The sequence below is a fragment of the Pollicipes pollicipes genome, unplaced genomic scaffold (assembly GCF_011947565.3).
Source record: "Pollicipes pollicipes isolate AB1234 unplaced genomic scaffold, Ppol_2.1 Scaffold_7261;HRSCAF=8764_pilon_pilon_pilon, whole genome shotgun sequence".
Lineage (NCBI taxonomy): Eukaryota > Metazoa > Arthropoda > Thecostraca > Pollicipedomorpha > Pollicipedidae > Pollicipes > Pollicipes pollicipes.
This window is the reverse complement of record NW_023597054.1, coordinates 61,207,487-61,232,442: the sequence shown is the minus strand read 5'-3', so window position 1 is coordinate 61,232,442 and position 24,956 is coordinate 61,207,487. Positions and strand designations below refer to the sequence as shown.

General features: G+C 56.5%; 1 protein-coding gene across 1 annotated transcript; it reads left to right on the top strand.

Moving 5' to 3' along the window:
• The first annotated feature begins 83 nt into the window (after window positions 1-83).
• mbo (Nuclear pore complex protein Nup88) lies at window positions 84-24,589 on the top strand. The gene is made up of 14 exons (XM_037235515.1): window positions 84-387; window positions 5,073-5,242; window positions 15,130-15,255; window positions 15,908-16,076; window positions 16,261-16,349; window positions 16,593-16,773; window positions 17,830-18,005; window positions 18,580-18,662; window positions 19,266-19,417; window positions 20,079-20,165; window positions 20,675-20,731; window positions 20,987-21,012; window positions 22,493-22,649; window positions 24,428-24,589. The coding sequence occupies exons 1-14, from the start codon at window positions 172-174 to the stop codon at window positions 24,587-24,589; spliced, it is 1,851 nt and encodes a 616-aa protein (XP_037091410.1). The 5' UTR covers window positions 84-171.
• The last annotated feature ends 367 nt before the right edge of the window (window positions 24,590-24,956 follow it).

Here is a 24,956-nt window from a genome sequence, read left to right as displayed (position 1 = left end):
CAAAATTGTACTCTTATATGACATTTAATGACGCATAAGTTTCAAACACAGTCTCCGGAAAAATAGATGCCGAGTGGCGTGCGGTGCGTGCAGCACGTTTGAAATTGATTCGGACGTGAGCCCGTCGTTATCCTGTTTAGCCCTGCACATATCAGTTATTTTTGGCCCAAAATGAAGCGCGTCCCAACGGCCAAGGATTGGCTTAAGTGTTCGGAAGTATTCAGCAAGCTACAAAAAGATGCTAAGTCTGGTGATGGTGACGCAGGTACCACGGATTTGTTGGATATTTTTGAACATTTTTTGTTTTTCTGGGATTTTAAAGAGCAAGCTGTCCACGCCATCAACTTGAAGTATGAGAACTCTAGTAATGATGGAACTGAATACCAGGTAAATGATGTGCAGGTCTGGTATCATAATTTTAAGGCAAAGTCCAGTAGAGATGTGTTATGTGACTGAATGCTGACATTTTAACTCAGTTAAGGTATGGTGTCCCTCCTCGCTATGTGTGCATGTCAGAAAAGATGGCAAAGTGGTCCTGTGACAGTCCTCTTCCTGAGTGTCAGGCAGAGTTGGGCCATGAGTGTTAATGACCATGTTTTAAGTATGTGCAGTACATTTCCCACCTTTAAATAATGAAGTTAGACTATCATGTTTTAGCATGATTTTAGGTTACAAAGCAGAAAACTTGCATTAGTTATAGTTAAAGGACATTTTTAGCAAAGATGAGTGATGCAGTATTCAAATATTCAGCCACTTGGGTACCTGGGTTGTCAATATTTGGTCATGGACACCTGTTGAGGTTCACTGCCAGTTGCTGCTCTCCTTGCTGGAAATCAGCTGATCAGCATTGAGGGAGATGGTGGTCAGCCCAGTTTGGGCTTGACAAATTGGCTGGCAGGTCAGGTGTATGCTGGTTTTGAGGTCAAAAGGCAACAGATTAGGCTAAGAAGCTGCTCTAACAAAGAGCCTGTGTAGGATGCCAGAGAGCCTAAATAAGACTGTGAAAGCATGTTTTTATGCTTACATTTTGCATATCCAGGGATGAATTTTGAGCATGAGTCATGCAACAGGCACATTGTTCCATGTGGAACACCAGATAGTCATTTTTGTATTATTGATCATATTCCTCCATTTTGGAAATTGATGCCGCTCAACCATGCTTTCTTGATACTAAGGCGTGATGTCTGCTGATGCTCTGTTCATCTTGCACATGAGATTGTATTTATGCGCTTTACAATTAAAATGCACACTGGGTATCTTAGGTGTACTGTTAAGACCTCATTGAAGTGTGCTCTGTTTATTAGGCTGATGGTTTCAGGCATCACAGTGTGATCCAAACATTTTATGATCTTTATGATATTTTAGCATTGGGCTTTGATTTGGAACATTATGCGTGATTTTTATGGATGTGTTATGATTTTCTGAAGCATTGCTGATCACTCATGTTTACATTTGATAGTAACAACTGCAGGCCTTCCAGTGGGCAACACTCTATAAGAATATAGTACACTCTACGTGATCAGCATACATGGACAGGGGAGGTCTCACAGATTTTCAGTTGAACAGGACCCTTCATTGGGGGCCTCTTGGACAAAATGGGGCCTCCTCACAGGGTCCTCCTGCACAGTGTTGTATTCAAGGGGGAGGGACACAGGTCATGTGCCCTCTTATCACATTTTTGCATGCATTATATTCAGGAAAATAAATGCTGAAAGTAGAAATTCCAGAATAGGGGCCTTCTGGTTACCCAGAAAATGGTCTTGCTAACCTGAAACAGGGCCTCCTGTTCCAGAACAGGGCCTTCAGATGCATAGAAGAGCAGTCAATCAGATCAGATTGTCAAGTCCATGGCTTGGCCCACAGCAAGCTCCCAATCAGATTGTTGTTGGTTCATAAATGGGCCTACAAATGTAGTTGAAGGACGCATTATTCTCAGGCAGGGCATCCTGATTTGGAACTGTGGCCATCTGATGTATGACATGGGCCTCCTGTTCCAGACATAGGGAAAACAATGTGCCTCTGCAAATGGAGGGTACCTCCTAGCCTGGAACAGGGGCCTGCTGAGCCAGCAAAGGGGCCTCCTTAACACAGCATTGCCCCCCCCCCCCCCCCAAATAGGGCCTCCCGACTCATGGTGCTGCATTGCATATTGGCACCCATTGTGGTAGTTATCAAGCCATGACGTCTTTGCGCCATCAGATGAACCGCAAAGCTCAAAAGTGGCAATATGTAAATTGTTCTGCACCTGTTGGGTTGCGGAACCCGCCTTCCGACGTCACAACTGTCCCTTGTTGAAAGAAATGAAATTGCAAAATATTTTTAGCAGACCCATTTTCTTTGCAGAGGTGCAGCACTGTCAAAGGTTTGATGTCAGATTTTCATGCATGCTGCCCGAAAGATAGCATGGCGATCACAGATGCACTTTTTTAAGACAGGAAGACGGTGATAATTATCTTTGCATGTTCAAATTGTTGCTGAGGACTGGCATCGCATGTAAAACCCATGCCATTGAATCTCGGCTGCGTGAGAGCTGATTTTAAACTCACAGACCTTACTTACTCACGGCAAACCTTACTTTTTTGGACTCCTGCCCGTGGACTTGACAATTAAAATCATGTGCCAATTTGTGCTACATAAACATGCAGCGTGTCTCGTCGAATGTCCTCCACTCGTCATCGTCTGGAAGAACCGTCCCATTGCGAATGCATGGAGTCTTGCTGGCAAAAGGGCTGTGTATGTTGCCGTATAAGCTTTCTGTTCTGAAATGGTTTCCCTCTCTCTCCGCCAGAAGTGTCGATCAGAGCACGCCTCCGCCAGCCTCACGCGGCCCAACGCAGTCATCCCCGGTTATTGTCTTGCCGCGTATCCCTGCAGCGTTGCTTCGCTTTCGACCATAAATCCGCATTACGGTCTTTATCAGAGCCCGCTATCCCCCCGAAGTAATATACCTTCGCGTTTTGTTTGGACAGGATGATAAAAAGACAATGGGTCGGGATTTGTCATGATCAGACGCGCGCGTGTCTCCTTAATGCGATACAGCGTGACGAACGGCGCCGCTGGGATTTGAACCGGCCTCTATCTGTCTCCGCGACGCGTCGATAATATATCGACGCGCTCCCGCACGGTTCACTCCGGGCCGGCCGGCGGGCCACTTGTCATCTGGTATTACTAAAAGTGATGCACCAGGGGCGGTGCTGCAGGCTTGAAATGCACGCGTTTTTCCATCACACGACGGTGGCTGGTGTGGCGGTTTTAAAACGTGTCGTTGCAAGCCCGCGGTAAAGTGGCACGTTGCCGAGCTTTACCTCTGAATGGGAATGGCTGCCTCTGGCAGAGGCGTCGAAGCGTGGCAGGCGTTTCTCGTCGTTCTCCCTCGGTGGCGTTTGCCGTTGAAAAAGCATTCCCCGCAATGATGTACGTTGTTCAATACGTATTCGTACGCGCGCACACATACCCACCCCTCCCCCCCCCCCCCTTATGTGTTTCGCCGTCTCCCGCAGCCTCGCTTGCGCCGTGCCGTGCCACCCTGCTGAACCCGGCTGCGTTGTGCCCTCTTGGGCTCGCGGCGGCGACTCTTTACCGCATTGTGTGCTGCTGCCGCGCGCTCGCCGGCCGCCCCTCGATTAACCCGAGGTAACAAATGTCCATATTAGGCCGATATTGGGTGCGGCCCTTGGATTTCGCCCCAGGCTGCGTCATTTCCCCGTCCGGCCGTTCCCTGCTATCCGTTACCCCTTATAGCGGACTCTAAGCTGCTCAACTTTTCATAGCTGCCCATTTGTCTCCCATTATTTCATTTTCGTGTGCCATCTATTTGTGATCCCCAATAGCCACTGGTCATCAGAAATAATATCTCGGGTGGCCGGGGACGGCGGCGGCCGGACTCTGCCCGTCGCCGCTAGATGTCGTTCCGCGCGTCGCTGCCGGCCTCCCTGCAAAAAATGACGATTTTGAGCCCGGTGTCGTCTAGGCGGCAGGGAGAGTTGTCCCTGTGACGCTGCCAAGAGGATGTACAAGCTGTCAGCGTTTGGATCTAGTTTCCGCCGGCCAAAATTTTCATTGTCCCAGTTTTGCCAACGTGTGACTGCACTAATGCGCTTGTCGGTTCCGTGCGTCGACGTGTAACCCAACAAACAGATGCCCAATTGTTTGACAAAGATAAGCTGTGAAGCCTTGGACTGGCCTGGCCATGTCGAACTGAGTCAAACTGTTGACTGACGATCTTTACAGGGAGAGCTCAGCAGAGCACCCGCTTATTTCTGTGCTCTTTCGCACCTCGATTTAAAACTTTTCGAAGATGGAGGATCAAGACCCCCGCCTGAGCAGATCATTGGATTGACCAGCATGCTTGAGGGTTGATTAGTCCTGCCCTGCTTTTTCACTCCGCGCTGAATTCGTGATTTGAATTCAGCGTCATCAAACTTGGTAGTAAGATACCAATTGTGGCCGAGAGGCCCCCGAGTACCTCTCCGCGCGAGTCACTGACGCCGCTCGGCCTCGTCAGGCTGCCGCCTCTGCCGCAGCTCGCCTCCGTCTCCCCGCGGGACAGCGGACGCGTGCGACGCTGCGGCGCCGCCAGCGCCTCGCCCCGCCCGCTCGGCCGGCCCGTGTCGCCTGTTTATTATGGCGATCATTAGCGGGGCATATTGGCTGGTGCGGCGGCGCAGAAATGGAGCGGTGAGCCCCGCGGGTGGCAGCGCGGGCGCGGCCGCTCCCCGCGGCGCGCCGGGCTTCGCTCGGGGGAGCGCGGCCGCCGTCCCCCCGGAGCCGGAGCGAAGACTGCGCCACTCCGGCTCGTGGGAGGGGGGACCTGCATGGGGAGGGCACTGGCGATGGTGAGCGAGGAGGGGTCTGACCTGGGTCGGCCGGACAGCCACCGCCTGGCAAACGTGTCTGCTGGCTGTGGTCGTAGGTGAAAGGCCCCAGGTCTGCAAACGATGCGAAGTTATTTGGACTGGCTCCGGTCCACGAATGACACCACCCTAACAGTCCGCTGCTTCGCGGCTGCGCGTCGTCAGTCTGCCAGTCAGGCCAGCTGCTGGTCCACCGCTGACGTCTGCACTGTGCTTCAGACGCTGCTGCTGACCAGCCCGCCGGTGGGGACCGTGAACCAGCTGCTGGTGTCGCCGTGCGGCCAGCGGCTGGCGCTGGTCGGCGCCAGCGGTGTCACGGTGGTCGAGCTGCCCAGCCGCTGGGGCCGGCACGGTCTGTACGAGGACGGCAAGAATCGACTCTCATGCACGTACGTAAGATAGTCTCGGGAAGTGTTGAGGGCTGAGGGATCCGTGGACAGGCCGCCACTGTGATGCAGTTTGCCCGGTGCCGTATTGTGTAGTATAGAAGACGCGTGTTAGGTGTGCTTGTGGAGTTCTTGATCCGATGTCAAGTGCATGCATACGAGTATGCTGTCTTAGCTGCTCTCGTGACGTTTTCTAGCTTTCAGTTTGCGTGCGCGCTCCTACTTGTGCGCTTAAGATTTTAAGGGTTCCTCCTCTGACTCATCGCAAAGCTTTTTATCTCCCCTGGCAATGCGCTCCCCCAAGCCCGAGGCGCGGCCAAGCCATCACATAACGACACGCCCGCCGCCCTAGCCGCAATGCCTGCTGCGAGCCGCGCTCTCCCCGCCGCACTGGCCGCGGAACCCGCGCCGCGGCCGGTGGCCGGGCCGTCTCGAGCCGGCGGACCCGCCCGGCCGGACCCCGCCCCGCCTCGCCTCGGCCCAGGTCGCGCCCGGCAGCGCGGCGGGGCGCCGCCCATGATTGCCTGGTCCGTCGCACAGACAACGGCCCCGGCAGCGGCCGCGCTGCGCCTCAATGGACCGGCGGCGCTCCCGCGCGCACGCGATTACCGCCGAATTTAATTTCCTCGGCCGTCTAATCGCTGCCCAAGCTGACTATTCAGGGAGGTATTGAGAGGCGGCCCGGCCCGCCAGCCTCTCCGCCAGACGTATTTATCCCATTAAACGCGGCCATTGGCTGCCGTTGCAGGCTAATTACTGGGTAAATAGTCTATTGTACGGTAATGAACTGTTTTCTGGGCCATTACATGTTGCATTTGACAGAATGGGTCGGCCCCGGCTCCGATAGCGTCTCCAAGAGGGGTCGCCGTCTCGACAGTAAACAGGAGCTGCTCTTCTCTGTGGGCTGCCGGCGGCCATCGGTGCATTCGTCCAGCCCAGGCGCTGTCGTTTTGCTTTACGCGGGAGTGTGTGTCCACCCGACGGCATTTATTAGCCAATTGGTAATCAGACGCCAATTGCGCCTCAGGGATTGGCCGCCGTGATGTGGGCTGCGGTGCTGGTGTGTTATCCACTGATGTCTGATGCTGTATGGATTCAACGTACTGAACTCCCCGTCCACCCTGTCATGATGACGCTCCCGGCAAGCCACGGCTGTCCTGAACACAATTTCATCACAGCTCGCGCCGGTTGCGCGTGCGTTTGCGCTGTTCCACCCGGCCACATCCGGCTGTTTATCCGGGACTCCTCCCCCGGCCGGCATCGCAACTCAAAGGCGGCGTTGTTTTTCCGGGCGTTCGAGCCTCCCGCGGCCGTTGAGGTATTCGACGCACAGCCTGCCGGTGCGGCCGCGCGCCACATCTAATGCAAATTAGCAACTTGGCCATTACGGGAGCGGGAGTGTGCCGGTGAAAACATTAGGCGCGGCCGTGTAATGCGCTACCGCCGCGTTATTGCACTCGCTAATGCTGATAGATAACGAACCCGGATTGCAATCGTGAATTATAGACGGCGTCGGTGTCGAGGGTGGGATGAGCGCGCGGTGACGCGGGGATGCGCGCCGTCATAAGGGCCGCTGCCGGCGAGGTGGGAGGGGGCGGGGTGGCCAGGTGTTGAGGGCCCGGACGGTGTCCGGCGGTTGGGGGGCGACGTGCCCCTGATTTGTGGCGGTGTCGGCGCCGCGACGCGGTGGGCGGCGCCCACGGCCGGCCGTGCTTGTTCACGTGATATCCCTCCGGTGTCGCCGGTGACTTATGGCGATACTCGCCTGACAGGCATTGGACGCCGGCAGTGATTTGCAGAGCTGCTCGGGGGAGATGTATGGCGGGGCTTCGGCCCTCCAAGGCTGACGCGCGTCATCACTGGTCCGAGAAGCGCCAGTCATTGCAATGTCAAGCGCTCGGTATCTTCCTCGGCCCGGTGTAGTGCTAGCGGCATCAAGGCCGTTTAAATTCAGTACGGGTTCTTCGACGAAGGCCGTATCCAGACACCGACCGAAATGCGAGCATTCGCACAGAGCAGCCCACCATCTGGTCGGATGTGTTGATGCTGGAACCGGATTCGGACTTCTATCTCATCCCGCCGACGGCAGAGCTCCCCTACTGCGACGCCGCGAGGCATATTGGTCTTTACGAACGGCAAATGATTGATACTGCCGCGGCAGCGAAACTAAAATAGCCAGTTAAGCCGAAAAATGGTGGGTGACATTGAGCGATTTCGCCCAATTTACGTGCCGAAATATACGCGTGTTCTGCGTGGGCGAAAAGTGTTTTGGCCGCCGTCGAGCGACGCTCGAAACGGAGCGTGAGATGTAACCCCTTAATTACGGGCGAGCGCGATCGAACGCAATTATACAGGACAATAAATAAGGAGATAAGCCGCGCCGAATAATGAAGCGCCGAAAGTTGGTCGGATCTGGTGATACTCGCAGCCGATCTTAGCGGGCTCCTCCGGCGCGGTGGTCGGCTCCGCGGGCCAGCGCTCAGCGGAGCGTGCTGCCGGCTTAGGTTTGGCGTCTCCCGCTCCCGGAGGCAGGGTGCCACGCGCGCTCACCACGCTGTGTGGTGAGTGGGAGTTTGGCAGGGACGTGCCAGCGTATGGCAGACGCTTCGAATCTGTGTTAAACACGTGGAACAATGTTTTGGTGGCGGGGATGTTTTCTACATTTGTGTGACGCCTGGTGGGGTTTGACGACGGTTCTGTGCGTTTCAGAATCACTGGCGAATATTTTAGCACTTCATGCTGCGAAAGGACCTGAAACACACTTCTTGTCTTGCCTGCCATAATTATTTTACATTTTCTGACACGTCTTGTTTATTCAGCGTTGCATATCATGAATCGTTAATTTCTTCTTCCAGCAGTGGTGCGCTATTGAATTATCCTCAAAAGTGTATGAATATTCATACGGCTTCGGATGGGAAGTCTGGGTCTGTAGCAATGAGTGAGTTTGGAAACCAAACCCGGTATTCGACGTGTTTTGAATTCGTCCTGATTTTTTTGTGCCGTTTTTCTGCTGTTAATCTGTGCTCTAGCGGCATCCAACATCCGAATGCTCAGCGCTGTGGCAGTTTTACTCGAGCCATATGCCGCTGAAGTGTGACAGTTGTAAATTTCGCTCTCATTATTTTCGATCTATGCATATTCATGGGGTGATACTGTATTAACTCTTCCTCCGTAATTGGTGCTAGATGCAAATGAAAGTGTTCTTGTTCCCTGCATTGAAATTAATTTCTTGGAATGTCTGATGTGAGGCTTGGGACCCGTACTTCAAGCTTACATGTGCACTGCAAAGTATCAGCAGACATGCAGCGATTCGACGACGGCGCGAGCGATTTGCTCCATCGGGCCTTTAAATTATTATTTCTTTTATCAGTGCGCTTAATCCACACACTAAACCAGCGTGATGTACATTGGGATTAAGTATTAGATAACCGTTAAAAATGTTGGGTTTCGTGGATGTTTAAGCATTCATTTAGCTTTTCCAGTTTTGCAAAGACATGTCGGTACATGTTCACGGGTGGAGAATGCCGAAGGCGTTGATGTGGCGAAACAGCCGGACTCAGCCTCTCTCATTGGGCTCATTTCAACGAAGGCTGGTGTTGTTGCACCTACGCCTGCCATGCTGTACTCTGCGGCTAGGGATATTGGGTATGTCATGTTCTCGATCAAGTTAACGCGAGGGCACGTTTATTACAGCTTCGCCAAGCACGTTCTGCACTTGCGGCCACGTGTGGGAAAGGACCAAATACGGGGTCGAACTTCACCAGAAATGAGCTTCTTCGCTCAAGTCACCTTCCTAGAACCTACTGTTTAGACCCATAGCAAGCATGGTTAAGCCGCTTGAGAGTCGTCGCGACCTATAGCAATCACCACTGCCGCGAGCGACGGTCGTGGCCCCGGTCCATAGCAATCGCCACTGCTGCGGGCAACGGTCGTGGTCCCGACCCATAGCAATCACCACTGCTGCGAGCGACGGTCGTGGTCCCGACCCATAGCAATCACCACTGCTGCGAGCGACGGTCGTGGCGTCTCGCCGTGGTGTCGTCTCGCGGCATGGCGTGATTCGCCGGCGGGCTCTGCACGCCGCATCGGCACCAATGACGCGGTTGTGCGGCGGTGATGGCGCACGCGCGGCGGTGCCGCCGCTCGTTACGCTCCCCTCGCCGGCGTGCGGCGCGTCCCCCGCGCCCGGCCCGATCGCTCTATCCCATTGATTCCATTTATTTCTTATTTATCCCCGTTTGTGAATATTCAAACACTCCCCTCCGGCTCGTTTATGTCTTTTGTCTGTAAAAATGTTACCCTTCCGCGGAGGGCGTACGACCCGCGGGACGGCTCCGGGCGGCGCGGCGATTTGTTACGGGTCTGCGACGCCAGAGGTGGGTCGGCGGCGCCGGCGGCGCCTCGTTAGCCCGAGGACTGCGGCGGGGAGTCCCGCCGAGCTGCCATCTGTACTCGTGGGGAATGCCCCAGGCGCGCGGCTTATACCGACGAATCTGCAGCCGCGGATGTCACCTACGCTGCCGGTGAAAGCGGCGCTCGTATCGCTTGGGACTTGGTATTGTCTGTTTTGGCGTTTACGTCACGATGCATCCGTTGCAACGTGTGCCTTCTTTTCCGGCTCGCTTTTCTTCCCCTCGTATGCTCTGCCATGTTTTTGAATGATTCGTTATAACACGTCCAATTTTTCAGGCATAGAAGTTTTTAGTTGCTGTGCTCACGTAGACACTACTGCTGTGGAGGGCGTTCAACCAGCATTTCCGGTCACCATTATGAAGCTCGTGCTAGTTTTCTTCTCGTGCCTAGCTTTAGTCCAGTCGGGAAGTCACCCTGTCGGGGACCGGATTGCGTCAGAGTGTCAACGATGCGTGCACTGGGAATTCGATCGTAGCACCGCCGTCCCGGATATCTGACGTTTGGGTCCTGTCACTCGACAAAGGCGGCATGGCCAGCGTGTCCGGACCAGACTTGCCCTCCGCCTGAGCTGTTTTGGCACGTCCGCTGTCTGCCGGCGCCGTGCGAGTCCGCTGGGACCTCCGTCTCCCCTCTGGCTGGCGCGGTCGGGTCGGAAAGCCCGCCGGCGCGCGCCGCGGCCGCGCTCGCGCCGTTTTTTACGGCGCGAATCGTCTCTCGGCGGCGCTACCAGGCGAGCAAAGTCAAAAGTAAACAGATTTGATTAGCGCCAACTCGGGTTCATGCATATTCAAGCGCGGGCTTTGATGAAGCTGCGACGGAGCGCTGACGTGTCCTGGCGGCCCCGCCGCCGGCGGCGCGCGCCCGAGGGAGTGGGGACGCGCGCCGGCAGCGCGCGCGATCGGGTTAAATCTCGCAGCGTCGGCGTCCAATCGCGCCAAAAGAGCGGCCGCCCCGCTTGGAACATTGGCTTGTCCCTCGTAGGTCATCCCTCACCTAACGCAGAGCGGCACTCACATCACAGAGATAGGGCACCGCTATGGCAGTGGTTAAGCTGCGTGTGTGCGAAGGCAAAAGTTTTGGGATTCGACCCCCGCGGCGCCCGCTCGTCCTGGCGTGTTGCAGGCGTCGCTGCATAGCCTCAGCAGCTGACTGCGTCGTAAAGCCCCGGTGGCAGCAACGACAACATCCCACGGGTCAGTCTCCACCTTGCGGAGATGAGGCTTGATATCACACAGAGCGTCCTCCCCACCCCCCCCCCCCCCCCCCCCCCCACTGACCTGACTGACTCATTGGTTCTTTTATGACCAGCATAGTCACTGGCGGTCCACAGAAGGGCTTCTGACGTGTGTCGTGGTGATTTTTTAAGATCCTGCGTCGCCTTGCGCATACCTGACACCATCTTGTTCCTGAGCGTCCACCCCGCAGAGGTCAAAGACCACTTGTCTCATGGAGAATCTCCGACCTCTCACAGACCACCGTACATCTCACACAGTCTCTGAACGGATATTTCTGAAACCATCTCGCCCCTCCGCCTCGATCAGCCTTAACTCGTTCGAACCGACCCCCCCCCCCCCCCCCAGCCCACTCCGCCGGTGCTGCCAGCCCTGTCCCAGCCTCCTCCATCTGCTCGCACCTCCAGGCTCAATCTCGGCGGCAATTTCCCCCGTCTGCCGCACGGTTATCAATAATGCCGCCTTCATATTCATATTTTTTGGGCGCGGCAATTGCACGCCGCTGATCGCCGCCTCGTCATTGGTTTTCATTACGGCAGCGGCCCGATAAACCGCGCGCAAATCCGGCGCCAATTTCCGCCCTTCGTATTAAAATCAGCCCGTTAAGATTGATATATTATTCGAGATATGTGCGAGGTGTTAAATATGCAAAATATTGGCGGCGCGGCCGGTGTTTTCGACGCCGGTGGCTGGCGGAGGCGGCCTGGGGCGAGGGACGCGTGTCGGGCACGCGCTGGCGGCGACGGCTGCCGCCGGATACGCCGCTGTGTCGTGTTGACTGGCGACGAAAACACGCCTGCGGCTGCCGCACCGGGGTCGGGCAGGTGACGTCACGTGTTTTCCTCAAGCGACCCGGTTGTGGGGTGTGAATGGCGTTGTCTTGAGATGGAGCGTGCTGGGCGGCAGCAGAGATAGTCGGTCTGAGCCGGTGGATCGTCTGGCTGGCGGCGTGCGTTGAGCCGCGGTGGAAGGTCGACGAGCTGTAATGAAGCGTCTGATGGTATTGGTGTACGGGACGCCCGATGATAAGCCGGGAGAATTCCAATAAGTTACGACATCGAAGCCGGAATGCTGCCGTTTTAGGGTTATCAGATCCCGACTATCTCGATCCACGCTCCCATTTCCTCGTAATTAAAGCCTTCGGCAAACAGAGCCAACAGCCGCTGGTTACGAGGCGGTAGCTGAAATCCTGGATGATGAGCTCACGAGTAGATGAGACATGCACCGCTGGATGCTGTCAGCAGGAGTTTGACAGCATCCAGTAGAGACCCCCGTCAGCGCGCAGACCCCGCTCTCGCCTTCGAACGTTGAACTTTGCCACTGCTTGCGATTCCCATGCCAGCAGGGGGTGGTTCATGTTCCCCACGATGTCCAAGCTTGTCCAGCGTTGTCCAGTCTGGCTCTGTCTTGTCCGTTTCTGTCTGGTTTAGTGCAGTGGATGCCAATTCGGATAGCTCAGTTGGTTAGAGCGCCTGCTGTGTGAACCATCCACCCGTGGCGGGGCGGGTTCTAGTCACTTAGGTGCTCGCTACGTGCCCTCGACAGGCATGGCCTGCGGCTGGTGGCAGCGGCCGCTCTAAAACTCGGGTAACGTCAGAGGGCGGAAGGGACTGTGCCGGGCATTTCTGTACTTTAAACTTTCTCCACCATATTCTGCCGTTAGCCTACAATGGTAGGGATCAGGATTCACATAGCAAGCACTGCATAGCGAGAGTTCTGGTTCCAGAAGTCTATCCATTCAAAGAGATTTGGATTAAATCCTTTAAAAAGAAAAGGTGCTGCCGTCCCTCGTTCGGTGTTGCCCATCGTGACCAGCATTTCATCTGATCTCTGCCGCCGTCGCCCGCTTGTGCGATTTCTCAATATCGCCTGAGGCTGTCTCAATCTCATCCCGCTCATGTTGTCCAATTGCGCCCGACCTGTATTGGTCGCCTCCATTTTCGTCCGGGCCCGTCTAGCGTCGTCCGATCTCGTCCAGTGGGCTCGCGAGCCGACCTCCGCTCGTCAGCCCTGAGACGTTCTCACAGACGGCTGACCCCGTGCGACGCCCGCCCCAGTGGCGGGCGCCATCCACCAGCCACACCCCCAGCTACAGTCAATGTATCAAATGTAGCGTCCTTCTGGAAACTCCGCCGCGCCAAGACAAAGCTGATGAAATGGTATGCAAAGGAACTATTCGCGCACCCTTTCCACCATGTATCATCCACGGAGCATAATCGCCAAATGCCCTTCTTCAGCCCGCTCGGAATTTATGTGCCATTTAATGAAAACATCTCAGTGTTAACCATTCGAAAAATCATAAAAACTCAGCATAACCGCCGAAGCTATTCCCTCCTGGATTTGCATATTCTAATGTATCTGTTTAATCCTGCCCGTAATGTGTAATCGATAATGGTGTAATTTATCGCGGGATGGGATGTTTCCTTTGTCTATGGGGATTAAGCTGGATGCGATGTGGAGGAGGAGGAAACAGATGCAAATGCGAAGAGTCCAATATTTCAGCTAAGGCTGGTGGCCCTAATGATAATGACGTAACTTCCCCAAGGATGAAGGGCGTTGTTCGGAGCCAAGCGTTGAGACTTTGTAGGTCTTTCACGGAAACTTCGCCTGGTTCTCACGCGTCGTGTGTCGTTAACACAGTTCTTTTTTCCTGTATGGCTGGTGATCTTTTATTTGGGGCATGGCTGAACGGGGATGCGATGGCCGGGCAGCGGGCCATCGGTCTCCCACGCGGCAACCCGGGCAAGAATTCCTGTCATGGCATGTCTCTCGGGCGTGACCACCCGGAGATGCTCTGCGAAGGCGCATGCCGCGAGACCTCGAGACGGATAACACCACCGAAATCAGTAGACTTGGGGAGGTGATTTCATGGTCATTCAGGCATCCATGACATAATAATGTCATTCAAGTCCTGCCAATTAATTGGCCGTGCGGCGATTAAGGCCAAGAAAAAATGCATTGTTGAGTCGTTCATACCTGGTGTTCGTGAGCATGGTTTCCAGATGTTTAGGCCGTCAGTTGGCTCTCAATCCATGTTGTGCAAGGTACGATGACGTAATCAAACAGTGAGGCATTGAGGAGCGTATTTACTAGATAGAGAAATTGTGTTATCTAGAGCAGCCTTTCACTTTAAAAGTATCCCAATAGTTAAAGGTGACTTTGTTTCGCCATATCTGATATTTGCTCCATTATCTTCAAATAAAGAATATTCCCAGAGATATGGTCGTTCGTTGTCATTTTGTTATTCGATGTCCGTGAAATCCAGACGGAGGTGCACTGGTTGTCGGCTAGAGCTGTGCTAGATGGAGGGAATGCTGCACTGTCTAGTAAGTCCCAGCCGGCTGAGACCACAATGCAGCTCCGAGTAGAGGCACACCGCCGGCCTATGATGTACGTAATCGGCATCTTCTTTAATAACCAGCGTTCAGTAAGCTGTGTGATTTCAGCCTACATTTGCCACTGCAAATATAGGATGCTAATGTAAGCTAACCTTACGTTGAAGAAATGTTTCGCAAGCCGTCACGGCCGTGGAAGTGGTCCGGAAAAACGTCCAACGTTTACATCGGCAAGCATGCGTCGCTGGCCGATACTTACTATTGCAGTTTTACAGTACTAAAAGTGCTCACGTGACGCCGACGTCCCCGGTAATGGTGTGACTTGGGCTCCCTATATGGAGCAGAGTGTCATGCTGGGTTAGAGCACTCCAGGTTAGCGTTATTTTCTTCTGTGATTTTAAGCAGACGTCATTTTTTATTTCATGGTTTTCTTCTCGAAGTGTGTGCTCTTCAACTTGACTCGTCCCTTAAGTTACCGTTATGACAGTTATAGTTATCTTATTTAAGGCACATCCAAGTGGTGGTTGTTCTGCGTGTAGTCATGCAAGAAAAAGTGAAGTCAGGTCAAATCAGTCGTAGCGCGTACTCAGCTTGTATACTTGGGTGTGCCGTGTACTGTGTGCGGTCTGTGACCGTCTTCATGAAGCGGGCGGATTTGCCGTCTTTGACACCGTCGGCACCGAAGCAGTGTGTTTAGGATGAGCACCGAAACGGAGCACACCTGGCATCCACCGTTTAAACGCACCAAGTAAACACACTGATGTCTCTACACTCCCAACATGACGCCACGCACGATGCCTGTGTGTTCACCACCGGCGCGCCGTCTGCTCGCCGTGGTCTGCGAGCCGCGACGCCGGGTGACCTCTAACCGGATCTAACCGGATCTACTCACCTCGGTCCTCACTCACAGGTCCCGCCAAGTGGCCGGGCGCTTCTTCCACTGCAGCAAGCACGTGCGCGTGACCAAGGTGCGCTGGCACCCGGAGTCGCCGACCGACAGCCACCTGGTGGTGCTCTGCTGTGACAACTACCTCAGGTCAGCGGCGGGTCGGAGGTCACGCCGGTGGCGCGGCGGTGTTGTGTGTTGCGCGCTCTTAGGGTCGTGGTCGGCTTTCAGTCCGGTGATAAGCAGGTACCACGGAGGGATGGCGTACAGTGACTCCGTGTTGGAGACTCGCTTCCAGAATTGACGTAGCGACCGAGGGTGGAAGCGTTGCCAAAGCTGGGCGGATCGGTGATGGGTCGTCGTTAAAGGAACTCTTCGGCGAGATCCGTTCATTCTGAGGGGCAGTTCAGATCAGTCAGGTGAGAGGGTGCCAAAACAGGCCAGCAGCCCGTGCGCTGGGAACCCCACGTTGTGAGACTGGCGCGTGGGGCGGGTTCCAGCTCGGTATCCTTGATGTCACCCGTTGCCGCCAGGGTCCACGACTGTTCTGAATTTGTCTGGATTGTGTCACCATGCACCCGCGTCGATTTCGTCCGATGATGCAGTGGTGATATGGGATAGGCAGAATGCGGCTGACTAGGCCCGAGTCGAGGACCTCCGGATGTCATGTGGGGCTCCACTCCACCCGGCCCGTCTCTCCCCCCCCCCTGGGTGTGTGGCGTGGCGGCGGGCCTGCAAACACCCAGTCACGTGATGGCACTGGGCTTCTCCCCTCTCCCACCTGACACCGTCTCCTCCGCAGGGTATATGACGTGGCGACGGACCTGCAGACACCCAGTCACGTGATGGCCCTGGGCGCCACCCACTCGGCCATGCTGAGTAACAGTGCGGGCTTCACGTTCGTCCGCTCGCTTGGAGAGGTGGCCGTCTCGTTCGCCTTCAGTCCCCGGCTGCCGCCGCCAGATGGTCAGGTGAGCGCCATCTCTTGCGGCCCCGACGAACCAGTCGTTCCCGAAGGTGCTTTTGACGGGAGTCACAAGCGTGCGGGTGCAGATGCTGTGAACTGGTTATTTACAAGGATGTGATAGTTTCGTTTTAGCTCTGGAACGGAGGCGAAATGCCTCCGTTTCATAACTTTATGGTGCTCTGTCACAGGCCCCAGAGGAACGAGAACCCATAGCAGTGTTCGTCCTCCGAGGCAACGGTGACATCTATCTGACGCACATCAACCTCATGGCGCCCGGGTAAGGCCGTGCTCCCCGACCGTTGCTATCTCCCACAGCCAGAGAGTTGTCATGGTGCACGCAATCAATTTTAAATACATGCTTTAAAGCGGGATAGATAAAAGAGCGGATGCTGCACTGCATATAACTTGAGTATTGTGTCCGTTTCGCCGCCGCCCGCGGCCTGACCATTTATAAAACAATCCTTCGCCGGATTCGAACCGGCCTCCGCCGGTCCCTCACGCCTCGGCTGCCTGCGGCCAGGGAGCGGCTTCCGATGCACGGTCCCGTGGCGATGCACCCGGCGGCCGACGACAACTACGGCACGGAGGCGTGCGACCTGCTGTGCGTGGGCGGCACACCGGCCGTGCTGGTGGTGGCCACGCCCACCCGGCTCTACCACTGCGTCGTGCTTGACCGGCCCGACGACGGCGTCGACGACGGGGTGAGCAGGCGTGGCGGCCGCCGGCACGGACGTCGTGCTGCGCGAGGGGGGGGGGGGGGGGGTGCGCCGCGCTGAGCGGTTGTTGGGAAGGGGATGTTGGTGTCGGCTGGTGTTTGGTGTAAGGCTTGTGTGCCGGTGTGTTGTGAGGATAAACGCGTGGGCAATCGTGGGGGTTGACGCCTCTGCGGAACGTGGGGAGCTGGCAAGTGGTTGTGGTTGTTTGAATCTACCTGTTTCGCGTAATGGATGAGGAGGTGCCCACTCGTCGTCGATTTGGCATTGTGCCAGTATCATTTCCCCTGTGTCGCACCGTACCTGGGTGTCCTCGTACAGAATAACCATGCGGCGAACAGCTCCGCAGCCGCTGTGGAGCGCGGCGCTTTGCCGTCGCCGTCTTCCTCCGGGCCGTCTCGGCCGCGGCTGATGGCATCCTTGCCCCCAGCGCGGTTTGTGTCACGTCTCCCCGACTGTTGCTATCTTCCTCTGGGCCGTCTCGGCCGCGGCTGACGCCATCCACGGCCCCAGCACTATGCGTCACGTCTCCCCGACCGTTGCTATCTTCCTCTGGGCCGTCTCGGCCGCGGCTGACGCCATCCACGGCCCCAACACTATGCGTCACGTCTCCCCGACCGTTGCTATCTTCCTCTGGGCCGTCTCGGCCGCAGCTGACGCCATCCACGGCCCCAGCACTATGCGTCACGTCTCCCCGACCGTTGCTATCTTCCTCTGGGCCGTCCCGGCCGCGGCTGACGCCATCCACGGCCCCAACACTATGTGTCACGTCTCCCCGACCGTTGCTATCTTCCTCTGGGCCGTCTCGGCCGCGGCTGACGTCATCCACGGCCCCAGCACTATGCGTCACGTCTCCCCGACCGTTGCTATCTTCCTCTGGGCCGTCTCGGCCGCGGCTGACGTCATCCACGGCCCCAGCACTATGTGCGTCACGTCTCCCCGACCGTTGCTATCTTCCTCTGGGCCGTCTCGGCCGCGGCTGGCGCCATCCACGGCCCCAGCACTATGTGCGTCACGTCTCCCCGACCGTCGCTCTCCCGGCAGATTGGCTCCGACGCTGGATCGTCGCAGTACAGCGCCTGCTTCGCGCTTGAGTCGGCTGGCGTCTCGCTGTACGTGTACGAGAGCGTCGAGCTGGACCTGGTGATGGCACCGGCGGAGGACGACGACCCGGTCACCTCCCCCGTCCGGCTACATCCCGACCCGGCTTCCGACTGCAGGTGGGTGCTGTTGCCCGGCCTCCGACTGCAGGTGGGTGTTGTGGTCCGGCCTCCGACTGCAGGTGGGTGCTGTGGTCCTGCCTCCGACTGCAGGTGGGTGCTGTGACCTGACCTTTGATGGCGGGTGGGAATTGTGAGTCAGCTGTAGGTGCCCCCCCCCCCCTCTCAGATACACCCGTTATTAGTGCACCTGCGATATGTGTTTACCAATAAAGTGTCTTGCCTCCTTGTACAGGGGGTCTTTACCTTGGTAAAGGGCGATAGACTTTTCCACTAGATATTTATGTGATGTATATTTATGGGGAGGTCTATGAAAGGGTCAAAAAAGTTGTTTTGGATGGGACAAGGAAATAATACAATTGTGTGCTTATGACGTGGCAGGGCATTGTTTACAATTGCGCGTAATGATTTCCTACATCGCTTGAAAATGTCGGTGTACTTTATGCCACCCCTCCCCACGCCACTTATTCGTAGCCCGCCTTCGCCGTGTCACTGGTCCGCCTTGTACCGGACCTGGTCCATTCCCCCTGCCGGCCGCCGCTGTGGGGTGACGGACACGCTCTGTGGCCGACAGGTACTTCTGTAGCCATGCGGCCGGCGTCCACGCCGTGGTCCTGCCTCTGATCGCGGCCCTTGAGAAGTTCGCCGCCCAGCCCGGTAGGTGGCTCTAGCACCGAGTGTGCAGCGCAGGCCATGCGGTCAGATTTTGTCTGCTCCCTAGACCCCGTTAGTGAGGCCAGGTGGTGTCTGCTGTCCAGACACTGCCGGTGAGGCCAGGTGGTGTCTGCTGTCCAGACACTGCCGGTGAGATCAGGTGGTGTCTGTTCCTTCAGGCACCGCCAGTGAGGCCAGGTGGTGTTTGTTCCTTCAGACACTGCTAATGAGGCCAGGTGGTGTCTGCTCTCCAAACACTGGTGGCGAGGCCAGGTGGTGTCTATTCCACGGACACCGCTTGCCAGCATGCTGTTCGCTTGCGGTGTTTGCCAAGGCCGTAAGCTGACTTCACATGGGAATCTGCAAGCACTTTTTCTGTTCAAATTATAGTGTTTGATGCATGAAGTATCTAATACTGTAGGATGTAACGGCTGAACAGATGCTGTGTTGGTGAAGTACCTTGCTGTCATACCCCATCCACCTCGCTTTCCCATGCGTGTGGGTACTGGGAACGCTCTTGGCCGGCGTGGCTCAAGCCAAGTCCATCTTCATGCTCCAACTTGAGCGGAACTCTGTCGAACTACTGACTGCCACCCCTACCGACAGATGTCAGTGAGGAGCCGCTGGGCGAGCACGAGTGCGTGGTGAGCCACCTGGTGTGCACGCGCACGGTGGCCTCGTCGCCCAGCTGTCCGGTGCTGGGGCTGGCCGTCATCCCGCACCCGCTGCTCATGGTCGTCCTGCTGGCCACCCACGAGGTCAGGAGTGTCAGTGAGGTCGGGGGGTCAGAGGCAATGTGGGGTGTCACAGGGGTCAGAGGTGTAGTGACGGCGGTACAGTTTTGGATGGTTGGTGGTGATGTCAGAGGGGTGAGGGGATTTGTGGGTGGAACGGAAGTGTGGTGGGGAGGTTAAGAGAGTAAGTGGTAGACGGGTTACCATAGTGGTGATGTTTTAAATCCAGGAATCATTGTTGTTGTCTTTGTGGTGGTGGTGGAGGGGTAATATTGGCATGTGAAAGCGAGGAGATCCATCATAGTTTAACGCGTGGATCGAAGTGTTCATGTGGACCGATTGTAGGTGCACGTTTGAGTGGGAGGTTGGACCCGTTTTTTTCAGTATCACATATTTCACTGATACTTCGTTTACTAGTAGATGCTGCAAACAAAGACTTCTAATTGGTTCACATGGAGTAGAAAAAGGGAGATGTACATCGATTATGCGTGGGTTACGACTCCATACATAAATCGGCGAGATCGCAGTGGTCCCACGCTTCTGACCGTCGGTGCACTGGACGCAGTCGTGTCCGTCTCACGCAGCAGCCGCCCCCCCCCCCTCCCCCGGCGCGTTATCGCACGCGCCCCCAGCGCTGCGGGCGTCTCACTCTCACGCCGCGCCTGGTTCCGCAAACGCCTGCCAGGTGCTGCTGCTGTCACTGACGACCAGGTTCAAGCCGCCGCTGCCGGAGGCCGCCGCGCCCGACGAGGACGCGGTGAGACCGCCCCAGGTGCGTCCCCCACGTCGCGTGCCCCCCCCCCCCCCCGCGGCCGGCGGTGGGAATGCTCGATACGGCGCAGGGTGGCGGCGCGCCCCTGGATTGTGGGCAGATGTGGCGTCGTCTACGCGGTGGCTGTAATCACAGACACCATCGTGGGCAGCGGGACGGGAGGGGGTGGGTATGTCTCCGGCGTGCAATTTCTCCTGGTTGGGGTCGTTGAAGCCGCGTTACGTAATGTGTGTGGGACGAAGGCATGTCATCGCTCAATACGCATAATGTAACGCATGCATTGTGTGACGTTCGCAGCATTGCAACGGCAGAGCACCAGCAATTAACCATTTTAGGCGTGTACTTGTTATTGCACTTCCTTGCGTCTCAGCGGCACGTTTCCGTGAAGTTTCGCGGCTTTCAGTGTCGCAATCACTATGCTGTAGCATAAGAAGCATCACTTTCGAACAAGAAAGTGGCGCGCAGCCACGGCCCGTTCGTGACCTGTCAGCCGCGGCCGCCGCCGTCAGGACGCCGGCGAGCCGTTCGACGCGCACGTGCGCCGGCTGCTTGAGCGGGACGCCAGTGTGCCGCTGCTGCGCTCGGCGGCCGGCGCCGCGCCGCCGCCGGAGCTGCTGGAGCTGCTGCGCCGTGCCGCCACCCGGTTGCGCCGCGAGTACATCCAGCGCCAGGAGCTGGCGCGCTACGCCGTGCAGCAGCGCGTAGCGGCGCTACGCGGGCTGCTGGCGCAGCAGCGCGAGGACGTGGCGCGGCTGCGCCTGCTGCGCGATGAGCTGGAGGGCCGGGCGGCCGACACGGCCGCGAAGTACCAGCGCCTGCAGGAGAACCACCACCAGCTGGTGCGCAGGTGAGGCAGTGGCCCCGGGTGTGGCCGCGTCGCGGCGACGGCGGTGAAGAGCGGGGGCCCTGGGCACGACCATGCTGGTACACCGGGTGTGGCGGGCATGTTTTGTCTGTCGTGGTCGCTGACCTGTCCTCGGCATTGTTTCATCGGCCTGGTATGTGCCTGGTCGTTTGAAGGTACTCGTGCCGTGCGAAAGTGGTTTTTGAAGACGGCGCTAGCCACGTTTATTCGGCCCCAGTTACGGGTCAAAAACTGAGTGCTGGACGAACGGTACCAATCTGCAAATTAACAGAAACTTAGAAAGCTGTTGTATTCATCTATGGATTAACTGTGCTGTCATGTTGTGATCCCAATGTTCTTACTTCCTTCGAAAAACCCGGAAGCAATGCGTAGATACAACAAAACAATTATCAAATTACGTGGTATATTTCCTATAATTAGTACTTGAATCACCATTTGAGCCTGTTTCTTTCGGTCATCGATCATCGCATGCGCGCCACATTGCTGCTGTTTCCTCTAAAACATGTGCAATTTGCTGACACTTTCGGCCTTGCTGTGACGCATTGCTGTATGCGACGTTTTTTTATTTAGAAATGTCTCAAAATTTGATGACTAGGCAGATTAGGAGTGGGTCGGTCGATAAGCATTCAGCTTTAGTTTTGTTATTCAAGCTCTAACCCAAGTGCATTTGCACAGTTCGCATCTAATGCGGAAGACGTCTTTTGAACCGGTATTAAGAAGAACGCGCAACGTAGTTCTGGCATTTGACATTGGCAGACCTGATCAAATGAAATGGTACATTAGCTTGCACGGAAAGTGAATTTGTCTGGCTTGGCCTACCATGACGCTGCAGTTGATTGATTGCAGGTCTGTTTGGATGTGTTTGTCTTGGTGGGGATTCGATGTATGTTATCACCTAACACACGTATAAGGAATCCTCCATGAGCGTGTAATTTATGTCTGCCTGTCCTGCTTAGTACATCTTAAGTGCAGCCATGGTGTTGACCAACGGTGTTTAACATCCAGTATTGCTGTTGCTGTTCCAGTTAATTCCAATGGCTTACAATATGACTTATTGCACTGACTTTTGGCGGTTTCTGCCGGTTGTATTTTACCAGCGGCTTCTGCCAACCGGATTTAACGGTTAAAAACCGTTTGGCGACACCCGCTTCAGGCGATCATTGCCCACTCTGCGCAGCACACTCCACCATCATCCCTCCGCTGCCCCCCTCCCCCCCCCCCCCTCCCTGCCGCCGCGGTGACCGAGCGCCGCCCGGCCGGCAGGACGGAGGCGGTGTACCAGAGCTGCCACCCCTCCGCTGCCCCCACCCCAACCCCCCACCCTCCCCCCTCCCGCCGCCGCGGTGACCGACCGCCACCCGGGCAGGACGGAGGCGGTGTACCAGAGCTGCCACCCCCCCCCCGCCCCCCCCCCCCCCCCCCCTCCTGCCGCCGCGGTGACCGACCGCCACCCGGCCGGCAGGACGGAGGCGGTGTACCAGAGCTGCCAGCGTGACGTGCCGGTGCTCTCGGACGCCGAGCGGGACGCCGCGCGACAGCTGAAGGAGCTGGGGTCCCCCGCCGACCTCAGGAGGCGACTGGACATCGTGCGCGACAAGATCGACTACCAGAGGAGACAGGTGCGCGCCGCCGCGGGCAGCCGCGCACGGCCGGCCGGCCGCGGTTGTGGGTGGAGGGTGGCTCTGCCGCGGGGTCCTCGCTCTCGTGGTGCTTGCGGTGCAGTGCGCATGCGTGGGAACCGCTGGTTGACGTGCGGCTTCGGCCAGTACACATCTGGATAAGTCGTGGGTGAGTTCCAGCCTGGGAGATGTGGCAACGCCCTGTTGAATGGTCGGCTATTGTAAGTGACACACACATTAGCTGCGTGGTGTGCTGTGGCGCATGCGGCTAGATGCACCTGGTACCTTGGTCGGCTGCGTTGATACCATTCTTGCGCATGAGCCGCAGACGCCGGATAGTCTCAATCTTGATTGCTGTTCTTTGCGACGGCAAATTAGGCAAAATAAGCAGATTGTTGTGTACTTGTCCCGCACACTCCGCTTGAGTGCGCGGTGCGGTTTTGTTTTTTGTTTTTTTTGCCTCTCGTTCCTCTTTGCCGGCTTTCATGAAATCTTTGAATTCCCGTTGCATTGCCACTCGCCAGCTCCCCCGCCGCCGTGCTGTTTTTGCCCGGGGTAACGCATTGTGTCGCTGTGTGTGAGCGCTGTGGCGCACGACCGCTGTTTTTGCCGGCGCCGCGCCGCCGACCTCGTCACGCTGCCGGCGGCGGGGTGCAGTGACCTCTCACTGTTGGGCCACAGCAACCCGTGTGCTCGTGGTGGTGCGGCATTCTGCGCCAAAGTCTTCACTGGGTTTGTATGGTCGCCTCTATCTGACGAAAAATAAGCTACTGTTCTTGACATCATCGCACGCACCTGAGATAACAGTTCTCGCCTTTTTTGGACAGCAGTTACGTACAGAAACAAAACAGTGCTACAGTATCAGCTTTGTGCTATTAAGAATAATGAATTGTGTGGCGTCACAAGTATTGACCATGCTCTTGGTAACGAAAAGAACAGCGACCGATCGAAGCCTTGAGCCACACTTGTAAAATATCAAACGAGTGTGAATGTGTTGCCTTTTGTACTATTTTTCGCGAGTGGCGCCACTTTCATGATACTTGGGCTTAAGCACCGCACCAAAAGCATGGCTAGACGACGAACATTGCCAATATGCCTCTTGAGTCAAAAATGATTGTTCACCCGCTGGGGCCGCGGTAATTGTTGATGGTTGTCCGGGATCGTTGCGCATTTTCCGGGGCGATGGCCCACATTCCTTGCACGGAAATGTGTCTCGGAAAATTGTTCCGTATTAGCAGCAATTACGCAGCCAGTGAAATCCGTGATCGCTGCCTATATTCTGGGACAGTGTCTGGTATTCTTCGCACCGAAATTTGTCCGGGAAAACTTTTCCGTTATTGGCGACATGTGCATAGTCAGAGAAATCTAGCATCCTTGAACTGGAAAAAGATCGCAGTGAAATGGGCTAATCAAAACTAGGTCAGAAACTGTAGGTCCGGTATAGCATTTGTGGACATAACTTGCCGCGATGAGTCTGATGCTGCGAATTGACTGGAAAGGTATCCAAGGGCAGCAGCAGCATTGGTGTGCCCTTGACTGAACGCGGCCCGTTGACCAATGGCCCTAAGTGTGTGATCTGTCCTCCAGTTATCTTATCCCATCCTCCAATTTTCTTCGTATGTCGACGTCTCAGGCACATAATGGTGGGCAGTTTCCTCTCGTTCCTCTCTTGTTCCCTTCCTGCTTCTACACAGCCGTACGTCTCCAGCACCGCCGTCCGCTGAGGGGCGCCTGATGTTGACTCCCTCCTGACGCGTCGCCGTCTCTGCGGGCGGCAGGCGAGCGTGGAGCGGGCGAACAAGCAGCGCCAGGATCGGCAGCTGGCAGCGCTGGCGGCCGCGCCGCGCGAGCGCATCCGCGCCGAGCTCGTCGCGCAGGGCGACCAGATCGCCGCGCTCGTGCGCAGCGTGCAGGATGCCCGCAAGACGCTGGGGCTCTGAGCTGGGTGGCGGTGGCGGCGGCGGCGGCCAGAGTAAGAGACGTCATCTTCGGCATCGTCATCCGCGTCAGTCCGCTCACGGTGCTACCGGACTCGCGGTGGGGCGGAGTCCTGCCCGGCATTGGCTGGAGACTGGCGTTGTTGGCGAGCCCGTGCGGGCGCACTGAGGCTCATGGGCGCCGCCCATGAAGCGCACTGACGGTCGGGGCCGGTGCCGTCTGTCGGCCTCCCGTGTCGTGTTCCCGAACCTGCGGTCGGCGCGTCAGCGCAGTGGAGGAGAGTTTGTTTCTGACTCGTACGGCACCAGTGGGCGAGGCTTCCCGGGACCTGCGGTCGGCGCGTCAGCGCAGTGGAGGAGAGTTTATTTC